The sequence below is a fragment of the Heterostelium album genome, assembly GCF_000004825.1.
Source record: "Heterostelium album PN500 unplaced genomic scaffold PPL_scaffold9, whole genome shotgun sequence".
NCBI lineage: Eukaryota > Evosea > Eumycetozoa > Acytosteliales > Acytosteliaceae > Heterostelium > Heterostelium album.
The window spans coordinates 1,572,764-1,588,011 of NW_008805071.1; the positions used below are offsets into that span (position 1 = coordinate 1,572,764).

Sequence of the window (15,248 nt, forward strand, 5' to 3'; positions counted from 1 at the left end):
CATAAACAGTAGCTTCGCTTGAAGAATCGAGTATCTGTTACCACTAGTGGGAACAACAGTTATTCTTCTTCAAGTGAAATCCTAATCAAACTATCACACGAGTACTTACCTACTCAGTTGCATTTCGACACGTTTCATCACCTACAAGAATGTTTAAGTAATCTTTGAACAACAACCAAATTCTATAATTTGAATTTACAAACTAAAATCTTTCTTTTTTTCTCAATATGTGTATATATCATTATTACTCATGTATAATAACAATTAAAGATTGCAAGCTACCCCCACTATTTTGATTCAATAACAATCTATTGTTATCCAATCAGAATAGTGGGCACAGTTGTCATCATTTATAAAAATAATAAATAATAAGTAATAAATAAACATAACATATAAATTTTAAAACATTTATAAAAGTTAACTTAATCAATCGTTTTTAACAATCTTATTAGTTAGTTAGTTACCATTTAGTCAGATAGATTGTATCGACAAACTTGTCTTGTCTGGAAGATCCTCGCTTTTTGTTTTTAAAGATGATCCAATTCTTAGCCAAATACAATTAAAGTTATATAATTTGATTACTTTGATGAACATCTGGTCACAGAAGTAGTGTTGTTTTTCATAAACGTTTAGAATGCGTGATGCTTGCTGTGGCGTGTATTTATCCATTTCGTTCATATCAAAATGGAATCACAAGAATGTTTTTGCTAGCCCAAGGATTGGATCATCTTTAAAGATGTCAGTTTGCCTTGAGGATATATCATTACGAGCTGGACCAGACATGTCGTCGATATACTGCAAACATAGAGCCTCATCAACGTACAAGACTTTTGCTTACTTATCATTTTTTAGAAATTCTAAATAAACACCAATTTTTGCTTACAATTTCGATATATTTTATAATAAATATTTATACTATTTGTTTTAATAACTTTATTTTAACATTATTACTATATTGATAGGTGTATTGTAGATTGTTTTATAATATAACAACAAAATGATCGTTGAATTATGATTTCTTTTAATCTCTATTTTCAAAATCATTTTGATCAAGATTAACATATTGCTTATGTACTTTTTCTCTAAACTCTCTGTAACCTTTCTCCAATTGGAAGTGTAACTCTTGACCATTCAGATCGTCGGCTTTGGTGAGTTTCTCGTTGAGTTTGATAGCGAATCCGAGATCCTTTGTAAACTCTCTAATCGAATCTTGTAATCTTGTAAAGTGTTCGGCATTGTGCTTCTCGAAATCATTCGAACCAAGGAATGAACTACAGATTGCCAATGGTCCTGCATTAACCTCTGTATTATCAATCAAAGTTAGTAAAATAATCACCTAACTCTATAGATTGTATAACAAATGAAAATAACTTACGTAATAAAAGTGATCCTTGTAAGTTAATCTGTAGAGTTTTAGTATTAACTTGAATACCGGAATTCAACTCTGCTTTGAGTGCATTCGATTTCTTTTGAATCAATTCAATTGCTACTTCAATCGGTGTAATTTCAATCTACAAGAATAATTATTAAAACAATCGCGTGAGTTAGTTTAAACAATTCAAAGTAGTAGTAATAATCATTATTTAAAAACATACATCTTCTTTCTTGAGAATTGGAATTCTCTTCTTAAGATATGGGAAATAAGATTCAGTTGTTATAATAGTCTTTCTCTTCCATTGATCTGTAATGCTATCACTGTGAGCTTTACCTGATTTAGTAAATGGTACTTCGAAAATGAATTTATCTTAATAATAAAAATGTATATGTTAGTTTGTTGTTTTGTTTGTTTTGTAATTATTTGAACTTACTTAAATTTGTGTTTTGATCAAATGATGCAACTCTTTCTTTTAATTCATCTTGAGTATGATAGGGATCTACTGAAATGATTTGGAAGTAAATGAGATTTGGAAGCAGTGTTGTAACGTCAACTGGTTTGTTTGGAAGTAGCTTGATCTTGTCGGCACCAAACTTGTCACCGTACTGTCGTTGTAGACGGTCTGACAAATCCGATAGACGGACATAGTTCAATTCCTTATAGATATACTCTTTACCATGCATATCCTTAAGTAGCTCCTTGCCATAGAAAGCAACACGGTAGTAGTTGGCAAACAATCTCTGAGTCATTGCCGATTCGGAAATCATTTGATTACAGAATACAACCAACTCGGAGTAGCATTCGTATTGTCGCTTCCAGTCACGGTTCTTATGGAAGGTTGGCAGCACCAATTGATAGGTCTGGATACACGATTCAAAGAATGAACCTCTCTTGAGAACCTTGATCGCTTCCTTCACCAGATTGATGAAACCTTTCTCTGTGAAATCCTCCAACTGACAGATTTCACCCTGGACAGCCTTGAGCAATGCTGGATCCGGCAGTGAATTCCTGTCGACTTCGAAATTGGGCGATACCATCTTGAAATCGATTTCCAAGTTCTTTGGAAGTCGTCCAAGCTTACCGAGATATCCACAAACAAATGCCGCGGCAATAATATAGGTTTGACCGGCTTCCTCCCAGTTGTTATTGTTCTGAAGGAATGTCGCCAAACTCTTTAGCCATGTGATACGTAGATCCGGTGACTCTGAGAATGAATTGGAAAGGAGATGGTAGAGATCTGCCTTTTTCTCGGGATCGTAACCGTGTTGTTGAATCTTAACACTGTTGTTGATGATACCGATGAGACGATTGTAGAGCTCCTCCATTTGGGCGACGACTTTGTTGGGTTCGGCGTTCTTGAGGACTGTCGACTTCTCGAATGCGTGCTTGATGAAACCGCAGATGCTCTTTAGACATTGACACAATCCGTCGAAATCATTGAGAATCTTATCAGAGACATTCATATTCTTTAGACAATGAATGTAGCCATCGATGTCCTTGACGAGTGGCTCTGTCAACAACTTGGTAATGGGAGAGGACGGCTGTTGCTTGGCGTTGCCAATGAAGGCGTGCAGTCCATCGAAATCACTGACATGAGCCGAGATCTCTGGATTCGACGATCTCATCGATTCCAAATACGAAAGGAAACTCTCGAAATCCGAATAGATTTTATCGGTTGCAATCTTGGAGATCAATACCGTTTGTTGAGTTTTGGTTGGATCCATTTGAAGCTTGATCGTCTCCAGGAAGGTGAGCAACGATTCGAAATCCTGTACTTTCTCACTGACAATCTTTGAGATGGAGACAGTGGATTGCAACTTCATTCTCGAGAACAATTCGACGAGCTTGTGGTTGCTAAGAATCATCAAGAAAATCAAGGTGGTAGCATACTGACGGTTTGGAGCGTGGTTGGTTGTGCAGTACTTAAAGATTTCCGGTGTCAGTTCAGAGCAAATCGTGTTGTTCTCCTTGAACAATTGTATTTTGTATTCAGAGATAACCGATGTCAGAACTTGGAATCCAATCTTTACGAATGCATACGACTGACGCTTCTTCATGAGCATCGTTAGAACCTTGAAGATTCTATCCAATGTGACGTCACGCTTCTCTGGCAGCTTCATGGCGGAACTGGTCTTTGAGCTCTGGCCATGCAGTTCATGCTTATAGTCTTTGATATAGTATACAAGTGTGTTCAACACGGTCATGGAAACTTCGTGGCTGAGATTTCCAGACATGATGGAAAGTGCCTCGCTTGTGATTGGCTCCACCGAGGAGTTAGACGATCCCATAAAAGATTGATGAGTTTTCCAAGCTGGTGAAGTACTTGGATTGGAAGAAGCGCCATTATTGTTGCTGCTGTTGTTGCTGCTAGTGGTGGTGCTTGTCGATGTTCCAACTAAACGATCGGATGAACTCGAGACAGAGTAGGTTCTCTCTGTTTTCGGTCCAGAGATGTTGTTGGTGTATTGTTCGAGCAGTGCTTTGGCAGTCTCACGATTCAGTTGTTTGACTTGTCCTTTTGCTTGACGACCTTGATACTCAAACAATGAAACAGAGGTCGATAGCAAATTAAAGAATGTGATTATCTTTTGTTTGTTTGGTTCTTTCTTCCACCAATCGACAATGACATTGGTACTGCTATTGATAAGATTCTTCACCACGTAAATGAAGCAGATCAACCAGTATCTCGACTCGGTTTCATCAAAGTTATTGATCAGCTCAACATTGTCCACAACAATAAGGATGTACGGCAAGTAGAGTGTTGCAATTCTCTCACGAATCTGAGGATGATTGTAATTTGGATTGACATCATTTCTCGACATGATTTCACGCAATGTTAGGATTGCCTTTAATCTCATCTCTTTCTCATTGGCAGTGATTGTACTACCTACTTCCTGTAAAATAATACCAATTAAGAAATGTTTTTTACTGAAAAAAGATAAAAGCATTAGTATTTGAAACTATTTTTATCAATATTGTTTTTTTTTTTTTTTAAACATACTAGAAATGTTGATAGAAATCGACGATATTTGGGAATTGATGAGTTGTTGGAAGATTCAAAGCAATGAATGAATCAGAGGATGCCAATACTCTTAAGAATGTAAACTTCAAATCTGTTAGCTCCATTACTGAATTTGAACTATCAAGACCAATAATATATGAATGTATCTGGTTTTTAAATTAAAAGAAATTAATTAATATACAATTAATTGTTGAATATCAATCTAAAATACTTACTAAACGGAATAAGAAACCTCTCTTTATAATATCAAATAGATCGGTTATGAAATAGGCAGTGCTGGTAATGAATGATTTGGCAATAATACTCTTACTATAAATTTGCTTCAACTGAATCAGTAGCAATTCAAACAATGATTTAAACTTTTGTAAATAATCATCTGTAAATCTATTGGTTCTATTACGTCCATTTCCTAATAATTAATTCAGATAAGTAAGTTTAGTGGTCAAGATATTAAATATATTTGAAGTTGCAACTTACTTAACAAATTCTTGATATCAATATCTAAGATCATTGATTTACGAATGATACCAAATAGGAACCATGCATAGTGGAGTGAAATCACTGACTTTTCATCTCTTGACTCCAAGAGGTAGATCCAAGTCTGTACCAATGACTCATAGAGATTGGTACCGGTGGTGGAACCGTTACTGAATACATAGGTGATATAACTCATCAGTTTGTCTTCAGCTTTCAGCTCCTTGCTGATGGAATCGACAATGGTAATCAGTGCGATCAACGCTTGCTTCTGAAGTTCTTTGGAGGTGGTGCTGATACACTTGAAAATGATTCTTGAAATGGCAGGGAAGAACTTTAATTTCAATGTATTTGGAACGTCATTGATCTTTCTGAATGTTTCAATCAAGATGTTCTGGTCGCTTTCAGCTCCGTCCTTGAGGAGGAACGACAACAGTGGATCCTGTGGGTAGATAGAGGAGACCAGACGTGTACGGAATGAGAATACCGGCTTCTTGTTATCGACCCACATCTTTGTGTTGACCTGCTCCTTTGCCTCCATATCCAGATACTTTGGTGGGAATACAGAGGCCACTGGTTTCTTGTATTTTCCATCGACAATGATCTGCTCATTCTCGAAAAGACGAATAGCACAATAGCCAAGACAAACCTCTGGCTTCTCGTTCTTTTTCGATGGACGACATCCAAGGTGGTAGAATGTCACGAGAAGATGGTGATTCGGTGTGAGATGTGCTGGACAAATTGATTTTGATTTCATCGCTAAACTTTGGCTTCTTATTGTGATAGCCAACGGTCGAGTAGAAGCGACGAGTCAGTAGTGGAGATGTGGAGTTGCCATAGATTGCCTTAAGGCCAGAGTCGCCAACGTTTGTGTCGTCCGCCAAGATCTTCACCTCATAGAAAATATTTCGAGAGCTACTGCCCTTGTCACTCTTGTAGTTGGTGAGATTCACTGACTTTGGATAGAAATAGAGCACGTTGCTATAAGAGATATTCAAATCCTGCTCGCTCGACTGCTGAATGTTGTAGACCTCGCGAATCATTGGTGCTGGATTATCGTTGTAAACCGGTCGCAATAGATGATCGATTCTACCGACCTGACTAGCACTATCTGATGCATCGCCATTGAGTAACGCTATCTTTACAGAACAATCTACCCAATTTGTTGTTTGTTTTTTCTAAAATATTATTATTATTATTATTTTTGTTTAGTTACTTTGATATATATATTAATAATTCTAATCATCCTACTTACCTCTTTGGTAACGAAACTGTAAAGATCACCTTTAATCTTTGAGATGTTGTTAACTTTTATGTTGACATTGGGTGTTGTATAAATGAAATTGTTGTTATTATCAAAGAGTTCGATGCATCCCCATACAAATGATTGTCTAAAGCTTCCTAATCTTGGAAGACTATCTTTGATTTCATCTTTAAATTTAGCAATTTCTTTTGGCTTACCCTAGAAAATATAAATAAAAAAATAATGAATATTTTAAATTACTTTTGAAATAATATATAATAATTGATAAATTTACAGGTAAATTGAAATAAATCTTTGTAGTCTCCTCAGGATCACCTCTCATAACCTTATCGAAACAAACTATCAAATAAATATGAGTAGATGGTCTATTAACTGAGAATATTGCTTTTTTAATTTTGGCAGGTGGTTCAACTTCAGTCTTGAAAATAATAATTATTATGTTAGTTAAAAGGTGATATAATAAGGTTGCTGAGTAAAACACTTACGGATTTTGGTAATAACTCTTGGTGTGTTCCAAAATCGAAATGGAAAACTTCGGAAATGATTTGATCTCTTGGTGACTCTTGATTGGCATCGAAAAGGAACATCCTACCAAAGAATGGCTCGATGTCACCGATCAGTGTCTTGAACTCGGTGCACTCCACTTGAAATTGCAATGAAACTTGATCGGTGAAGGCTGCACCTTGCTTTGGTTGATCGATCGCTGGCAATTCATCGGAGAAATAGGTTTGAAACAATGGTGATCTCTGATTCTTCAGTACCTCTGTTACCTTACTAAACTCGAGATTCGATGCAGCTGCAATCTGTACCAACTCTTGATTGAGTGTTTCCACTAGCTTTGGATCCTTATTGTCGTAGTCACCGTCGATCTCATACGATTGTACTGGTAGTGGTTTCAGTTGATTCAATCCGAGTGCCGGTATCGGCATTGCATCTCTTGTAACAACTGTCCAATCTTGATTGAAAACCTGAATCGATTCTTGAACTCCAACCGGTAATTTATGTTGTACAATATCGCCCTAAGAGTAGAATTGTTTCAAAAAGAAAAATAAAATATTAATAAATCTAAAGATATATGGATAAATCGATCGATCGATCGATCCTTTGATAAATCTTAATTTGATTAATTTCTATTTTTGGTAACTGATCAATCGATCATCGATCACTAGATCACTCAGATCTCCCAAAAATAGTAATTCAAATCAGATGAATCTGAAAAAAAATATTGCAAAAAACAAAAAAAAAAAAAGTTTTGATATTTACAGGAACATTTGGACCAACGATTTTTGTTTGTCGCTTTGCAGAGTTGACATGTAATAGATCTGGAATGAGTGATATTTTAAGTGGATCATTGATGATTGCCTTTGCAAAGAACTGATCCTCGTACTCATCAAAGTTGTAGTCAATCTTGACTCTATTGTCTTGGTAATTCGGGTTGTTGGCCAATGTATTATTTAGAGAAGCGTGTTGTTGGATCTGATCGGTACCACTATGATTGATGCCTGGCGACGATGGTAATGGTGAACCAGGTGCATTCACCTTTCCGATCGATGGTGAACTGGCTATGGTTATCATCGATTGTGGTACTGCATTCTGTGGTGTCGACGATCCATTCGCGTTGCTTCCATTCAAGCTGCCGGACGACGGTGATTGCTTACCGTTGACACTATGACTATTTGCAAGTGTCGTACTAGTACTAGTTGACATTTGCTTATGTTTATGTATAAAGTTGTGTTTTCTTTTGGTGATTTTTTTTGTTTTTGTTTATAAATATATTTATGTTTTTTTCAAGCAAAGATTTAAACAAACTACTACAAATACAAATTATTATTATTATCTACTCTATTTATTCTATTCTATTCTATTTTATTTTATTTTATATTACTTTTTTGTTAAAAAAATGAATTATATTATAATTAAATCTTCAAAAAAATATATATTTTTTACTTACGTGATTCAAAACAACTTGATTCCTCTTACTTAATAATATAATATATTGTTATTATTGTTGTTATTTGCTTGAAAACCTGTTGACCATAAAAAAAAACAATAATTATTTAAAATATGTTAAAAGTGAGTGGTGTGTGAGTGCAATAGTTACTTTGTGATGTTGATGGTGGTGTTGTTTAGTTTTTTATTGGGTAATTAAATTGCAATAAGATATATATATAAATATGTGTGTTTGGTGTATGTGTTTGCGTGTTTGTGTATGGGTGTAAGTAAATCTTTACTTTATCTATATAGTTATTGTAGAACAAAACAAACAACAATGATAAGACTAATTAATCAACAACAACTACAACAACACACTATCTCTTCTCACTCAATGACTTCTTTTAATAATAATATAATAATAATAATACAATACTGTTACTACTGTCTGTTAAACTTTATGATTAAGTTAACTCTATGATTGATTAAGAAAATAATAATAAATAATAAATATTAGAAAAATGGTTAATATTTTTTAAATTTATATATTTTTGTTGTGTTGTTATTAGGTAACAATAAAAAAATATTAAATACAAAAAGTGGCAAATTGGGGGGTAATTAAATAGGGTAGTGTTGTAACTTTGTTCTAACAATGGCATAGCACATAGATTTACAAATGAAAAAAAATGGTTTTTGCAAAAAAAAAAAAAAAAATGCGATTAATATTAGATTTTTTTTTTGTCACACCCGATCACACCTGATTAAAACCACCCAATCTTTGGCAAAAAAACCAAAACCAAAAAAAAACAAAAAACCATCTGCAAAAACTATTTTTTTAAAAAAATCTTTTTAATTTCAAAAAATTTAAACATTACAATTAATTATTATAACTCTTTTGATACTTACTCTTTTAATTTTATTTAAAAAAAAAACAATGACTTCTTTAAATGTTACTGTTATAGAGAAACAACAACAATCTACTATAGTTGAAACACCTACAACTAGAACAACGACATCCTCATCATCACCTTTACCATTATCATCAATAACAGAAGAAGTGTATGAAGCTAAATTGGTTTCAGACCCATTCGGTCAGATAGTTGAGAGAAATTTGAAATCAAAACACTTGTGTATAAGGTATCAATGATTGATTAGGAGCTGATGTCTAACATTATATATTATTTTTATATTCTAAAAGTATCAGATTTAACATCAATTGCTTTTTTTTAGAGAACTGAATGGTAATAGAAGTTCATTTGAAGAATACTTGATTGGTCAGATACAAAAGATTGACAACATTACCAATGAGCTTATCAATGAATGTGATACTCTTCAATCTAGATTCAAATTATCAACTGAAACAGTGAATATCATATGCTCCAAAAAGTAAATAAATAAATAAATAAACACATGATTATTTTATCAAAAAAAAAAAGAAAAAAAGAGTTATCATCTCTGCATAGATACATTGTTAATCATCCAAGTAATTGAATTGAATGTCTTTATTATTGTTATTGGTATTCATGATAAAAGTCTGTGAATGTTGACAATATCGATAGGTGAACCTTTTTCACTAGTCAAATCCATTTTGATTAAACACTGGCTGTCTTGGGTATGTATGCGCTGTTCTTTCCGCCTTTGTCCAATATAGAACATTTAATAATCAAGAGTTAAACATCATCTAAAAATCACCAGAACATTGAAATAGAGCACCAACATCTTCTATTTGTTTTTTTTAATTCTTTTTCTAAAGATAAAGATAATATTAAACTTTTAAAAAAAAGAATTAAAAAAATTAACTGATTAACAATGTATATAAACTACAGAATAAGAATAGAATATAGTAATTAAAGTGTGTTTGCATATGTAAGTATGGTATATATTAACATGTTTATATCAAAGATAGAAGAATTATTGTCATACACCTAATGCTGATACTTGTGTAGTCGCGAAAAAAGAGGTCTGCATAGTCTGCGGCGCGTTATCGATAGACTTGAGCGCCACTTTGGCTCAGACTTATTCCTCTTTCCAACTATTTGTTTCTAAAACTACAATATATATTCACCTATATTCAATTTTAATTTGATCTACAGGTAATGTAATGGTTTATATATTATAACAGTGTTAAATGTACACAGTGCAATGAGATAATTTTTGACTCATACTTTTATACCTAAAAGAGTAGTTATTACATTAGTCATGTTACTAATGTCCTTCGAATAACAAAAAAAAAATTTTGGCTTTTTATTTTGAAAAATTATGACCAATGGAAAATCAACAATAAGTTTGACGGTCAAATAGGGAAGATGATTGTGAGAGTTTCATCTCTTTTTGATTATCTAAATCAAATATATATATCGAGATGAAACTCTCAAGAACAGATATTTGAGAAACAAGAATCAATTTATATTCTTAATATTATCTAAATATCTATAATAGAGATAACACTCGAAATAGATAAATATTTAATGTACAAAGATATAAACATTCTCTTTCAATGATAATAACTATTCACAAATGATTCCCAAACACATTGCAAATATTAAATTTAAAAGATAAAAACAAAACAAACAATATTAAGTTGATTTAACTATCGTTTTATTTTATTGTACTTTTTTTTGATAAAGTAAATGATTATTTACTTTATGTAAATGTTGTTTATTTGTAAATGAATTTCAATTGATCGATATTTAGTTAGTTAAATAACTATAATATCTATATTTTTACTTATCACTTTTATCACTATCTTTCTTTCTAAATGATAACATTGATTTGAAGGAAGAGAGAGTCTTGGAGGTGGAGAGTGATGACTCTGATTTTGTGGGTGGTTTGTTGTCGTCTTTGAACGATTGACCCGAGGAGAATCCAGAGATGAATGAGTTGGGTTGTGATGGCGATGACGACGACGATGGCGACGACATGAGCAGTGGCGAATCGGCTTGGAGTGCTGGCATCGATGGATCAAACATCGATCCAATCTTCTCGAGACCCTCTTTGTATTCCATCTTCTTGATGGTGTCCTTTAGGAGCTTGGCGCAGTTCGGTGAGGTGTACATGGTGTTGTAGAAACGAGCCAACTCGACGAATGCCAAACCTGGCTGTGCACCGATGTACTTCTTGTAGATCATGTGAATCTTGATAAAGAGACGCTTCGATGTGAACAAACTGTTCAATGCTTTCAGGTCTTTCTCGACCACCTTGACATCGGTCTTGGAACGAATAACGCCGGCTTTGGTGTTGTTCGAGTTGATATTGAACATCTTGGTGATGTAGTGCAGTCCGTTGGTGATAACGGTGGAGTGCGACGAAGTACCGACCAACTCCATGAAACTCTGTAGGATGTTGTCTTTGGAGAGCGTCTCGAGAGTACCACCGTGATTCTTTGTCATCTGGTACAACAGTTTCCAGGCTTCGCGGTTGAACTCGGCGGAAGTACCGTCACGACAGTAACCGAGAAGACGAGTGTAGAAGTCTTCCTCCTTACGGATGATCTCGTAGACCGCCGAGATCTTGAAGAGATGACGGATGCAACGCACGAGATTCGTACGAATCACAAAGGAGTTTGGATTGGACGGTTGCGAGAAATCGTTGATTCTACTGGAGAGATTACGGATGTCGATCGGTGACAATGAGAGTTGCGATTGTCCCCAACGCTTTTGCATTGGTTTGACTTCCTGGCTTGTTTGGACGGTGCCAAGCTTGCAGTGGATATGCGCGAGTTGAGCGAGCATCTGAGTGATCGTAGAGGTTTGCACGGTAATCAAACGTGGATTCTTGATGATAAAGTGGAAGAGAGTGTGGAAGAGCATGCCGTCCAGCACAAAGAGGAATTTGTTACGAATGCCAAGTGTGAGAGATGCAGCTGGCGACGAGGCGATGCTTGGCGATCCAATCGGTGAGGTGACAGTGGGTGTCGATGGCGATGTCGCAATGTTGACGGCGGTGTTTGAGATGGGCAGCGATGCGTTGGTGGCATCGATGGTCGCACGAATTGCCATCTGGAAAAAGTCGAGTGTTAGCTCGAGAAGCAGGCTACTTGGACGGTGTTCTTCGGTGCCGATAAAGTCACGCACCGCTGTCTCTGGATCCTTGGTGTACTCCTTATAGACAAAGTCGATCCACTGTGTCTTGGTGAGCACAGAGTAGAGACGACGTGCTGCGAACTGCACATGCTTCATACGTGTATCACAAACACGCTTGATACGGTCAAAGAAGAATGCAGACTCTGACTTCAAACAGTTGTGAATTGCCATACCCTCATTGTTATTCATCAACTGCAACAAAACAAACAAACAAAACGATGATACCGTTGTACTTCTATGTTTAATACCAATGAACAATTTATCCAAAATATTTGGTGTATTGTTTTGTAACAAATTTGCCAAACTATGTGAAATTGACTAAATTACAAATTAGTGATGTTGATAATAATAATGTAGTTTTGTATTGTTTTACTACTTACTACTTTGGATTGATTGATGATCGATTTGGCAAAATATAAATGTACATGAAGATCCAAAACCTTACCGATGATGTTGAGGTAGTAGTAACTAAAGGTGAGTTTGAAGATCGATTCAAGTGAGTCACCTAGCGTTGAACGGATAATGGTGTAGGTTTCATCGCTCCATGGGAAGAGATCGGCTGGCAACTCAGAGAGATAGTCGATGGTGTAGGCAAAGAGTGAGAGGTTACGGACATCGTTGGTCGCAATGAGGTGTGAAAGAATCGGTGCACCCTGGTTGCTTGCAAACATGGTGAGAACCAGTGCCGACATCTTGGCGTGATACAACTGGCTCTTGGTGTTCTCCAACTGGTTCAAAAGCAGTCCGACATTCTCACTGGTGATACACTTGGTGATGATATTGGCGTAGGTCTTGGCGCCGTCGAAATCCTCAGAGTAGGAGGCGTCGATCAAGTCGGAGAACTTATCGTAGTACATTCCGACGTTGAGAATCTCTGAGATCGATTCAATGGTGAGTGTATCACGAGTGAGACGGTGCTGCGAGGTGATAATCAAGTCGATGTCGTCACGGTGTTTCTGGTGAGTGGATTGCGACACCATCGGGTAGTACCACGAGCACAAATGGTTGAGACGACCGGTCGAGATGAATGTCTTCAACTTCAACGCCAACTCCGAGGCATATTGTTGAGTGTGGTCGTTGGCAAGACGCGCGTGGTCAAAAACAATGTCGTGTCCCGGTATGTTGAACTGAACGGTTTGTCCACCAACTTTAGCGGGTGAGTCTTGGCATGCTTTGAGCTGGTCCGGTGTCAAATCGGTACGACGTAAATGTGGATTCTTGAACTCCTTGGTTGGTTTTAACAACGAGGTTCTCGGTTGCGGTAGAGTACCGTGGATCTTTGGCATTGGCTGTGGTGACTTGTGATAGAAGATCTGTGGATTGATTGTTCCAGTGAAAATCTTCAGAGTGATAGTACTCAAATTCAATCTAATACTCTTCTTGGTAGTTTCATTCAGCGAATTATAAATTGGATCCTTACTGAATACTAAATCTGTATAATGATAAACTTGTTTTGATTGTTTCAAGAATCTTGAATCCTGAGAAAGTAAAGTAATGTTAATATATGTCATGATCTATATCTATCTATCTATCTTTTTAGCTGCTTACATCAATAAAGTTATATTCTTTAATACCAGATTTAATTGGAATGGTTTGTTTTGAAAGTTGATCGTTCTTTCCACTTTCATTCATGTTTCCAGATTGTTCATCTACAAGATTTGAAGATCTTTCAGTGATCGATTGAATTGGAATGAGATCCTTTAGTTGTGCTGGATGTGGAGGGAAGAATGGTGATGTAACACAAACCGATGCCCATCTCAACAATGCTTCATTATACTCTGAAAAAAATAAAAAGAAGATAAAATATTGAATTAAAATTAGAATTGGAAATGATTGTTCAAACTGAATTGACTAATTAATTAGCTTACCTTCGAATGTATCGTAATCAGCTGGTTCCGGTTCCTCTGGATAGAGATGAGTATCCCATGGATCGTTGGAATTCTCCAGGTCTTTGAGATTGATGTTATCGTAGTCGAGTGAATCGGTCAGCCCGTTGATGTCGTCTTCGATCTCGCTGTTGAGTGGATCGCTCTTCTCGTCAGAGTCACCCTCGTTCGAGAAGGACGACATCGATGGACGGTAGTCAAAGGTGGATGTGTCACGTACCTTTTGGTAGTCACTCACCTTTGGACGATACAAAGCACGTCCCGATATCATCGGCAGTCTAATATCGGCAAACAACGTCTCGATGGCGAAACGCCAGCTGAGGAAAGCCTGCTCGTACTCAAAGAAATTCTCGAATTCATCGATCTGTGGAATACTGTTGTAGAGATGGAGAAGTTGGTCTTCCAATGACTCTTCCTCGTCGTCTTCCTCCAGTAGTTGATTTCCATTTTGATGACTGTTTCCATTTGGCTGCTTCTCTGGCTGTTTGTATTTGAATGCCTGAACATAATTGATATCGTAGAAAGTTCCATCCGGTGCCATAAAAACTGGTTCACCTGCTGTTCGTGCCTTTAACTTTGATGTAAAATCCTCTGGTTTCTTTGCTGGAATTGAATAACTCTTTTGTTCTATATGTTTATTATTATTTGATGATGATGATGATGATAATTATCATTATAGTAGATGTTTATGTATTTCGTTGTGTTAGAAATGATGCTGTTGATTTCAAATCAAATAAATTTTGATTCAAACTTACGAGTTGTTTTCAATTGAGGACCACCTTCGAATTGGACATTGAATACTGAAACCGATTTGGTTCTGGAGTTCAATCCACCAATACGTCTGTGAGTTGCTGTTTTTGGTTCGGACATGATTGAAATTCAATTTTTTATGAGTTTTTTTTTTTAAAGGTTTGTTTTTTTTTTTTTGTTCTGATGAAAGTATGTGATCTAATAAAACAACAAATGTATAAAGAATGTGTATTGAATTTCGTAAATATAAAGGAAAAAAAAATGAAAAGAAAACAAAGATATTATCGAACTATTAATTTCAATAATATGAATGATGATGAAAAGATAATTATACAAAATCTAAAAAATATTAATATTAACACGACAAAATATAAAAAGAAAAAAATAGTGAAATAACAAAAAAAAGGTGGAGTTAAGTTAGTTAGTTGTAAGTGCTTTGATGTTTGATAAAATCAAAGATGAT

At 35.6% G+C, this 15,248-nt stretch overlaps 3 protein-coding genes across 3 annotated transcripts; 1 reads left to right on the forward strand and 2 right to left on the reverse strand.

The window, feature by feature from the left end:
- Positions 1-1,021: 1,021 nt before the first annotated feature.
- Positions 1,022-7,842, reverse strand: zizB (DOCK family protein; the record flags this gene model as incomplete). Its single annotated transcript, XM_020579933.1, has 12 exons — positions 1,022-1,302; positions 1,376-1,511; positions 1,596-1,744; positions 1,809-4,303; positions 4,377-4,543; positions 4,613-4,806; positions 4,875-5,641; positions 5,829-6,049; positions 6,127-6,333; positions 6,410-6,553; positions 6,621-7,154; positions 7,399-7,842. The coding sequence occupies 12 exons, from the start codon at positions 7,840-7,842 to the stop codon at positions 1,022-1,024; spliced, it is 5,739 nt and encodes a 1,912-aa protein (XP_020430608.1).
- Positions 7,843-9,001: 1,159 nt separating this feature from the next.
- PPL_09137 (uncharacterized protein) lies at positions 9,002-9,457 on the forward strand (the record flags this gene model as incomplete). The annotated part of the gene is made up of 2 exons (XM_020579934.1): positions 9,002-9,204; positions 9,298-9,457. 2 exons carry the CDS (start codon positions 9,002-9,004, stop codon positions 9,455-9,457), a joined length of 363 nt encoding a protein of 120 aa, XP_020430609.1.
- Positions 9,458-10,466: 1,009 nt separating this feature from the next.
- PPL_09138 (uncharacterized protein) lies at positions 10,467-14,905 on the reverse strand (the record flags this gene model as incomplete). The annotated part of the gene is made up of 6 exons (XM_020579935.1): positions 10,467-10,497; positions 10,795-12,467; positions 12,530-13,627; positions 13,698-13,927; positions 14,018-14,662; positions 14,791-14,905. 6 exons carry the CDS (start codon positions 14,903-14,905, stop codon positions 10,467-10,469), a joined length of 3,792 nt encoding a protein of 1,263 aa, XP_020430610.1.
- Positions 14,906-15,248: the final 343 nt, after the last annotated feature.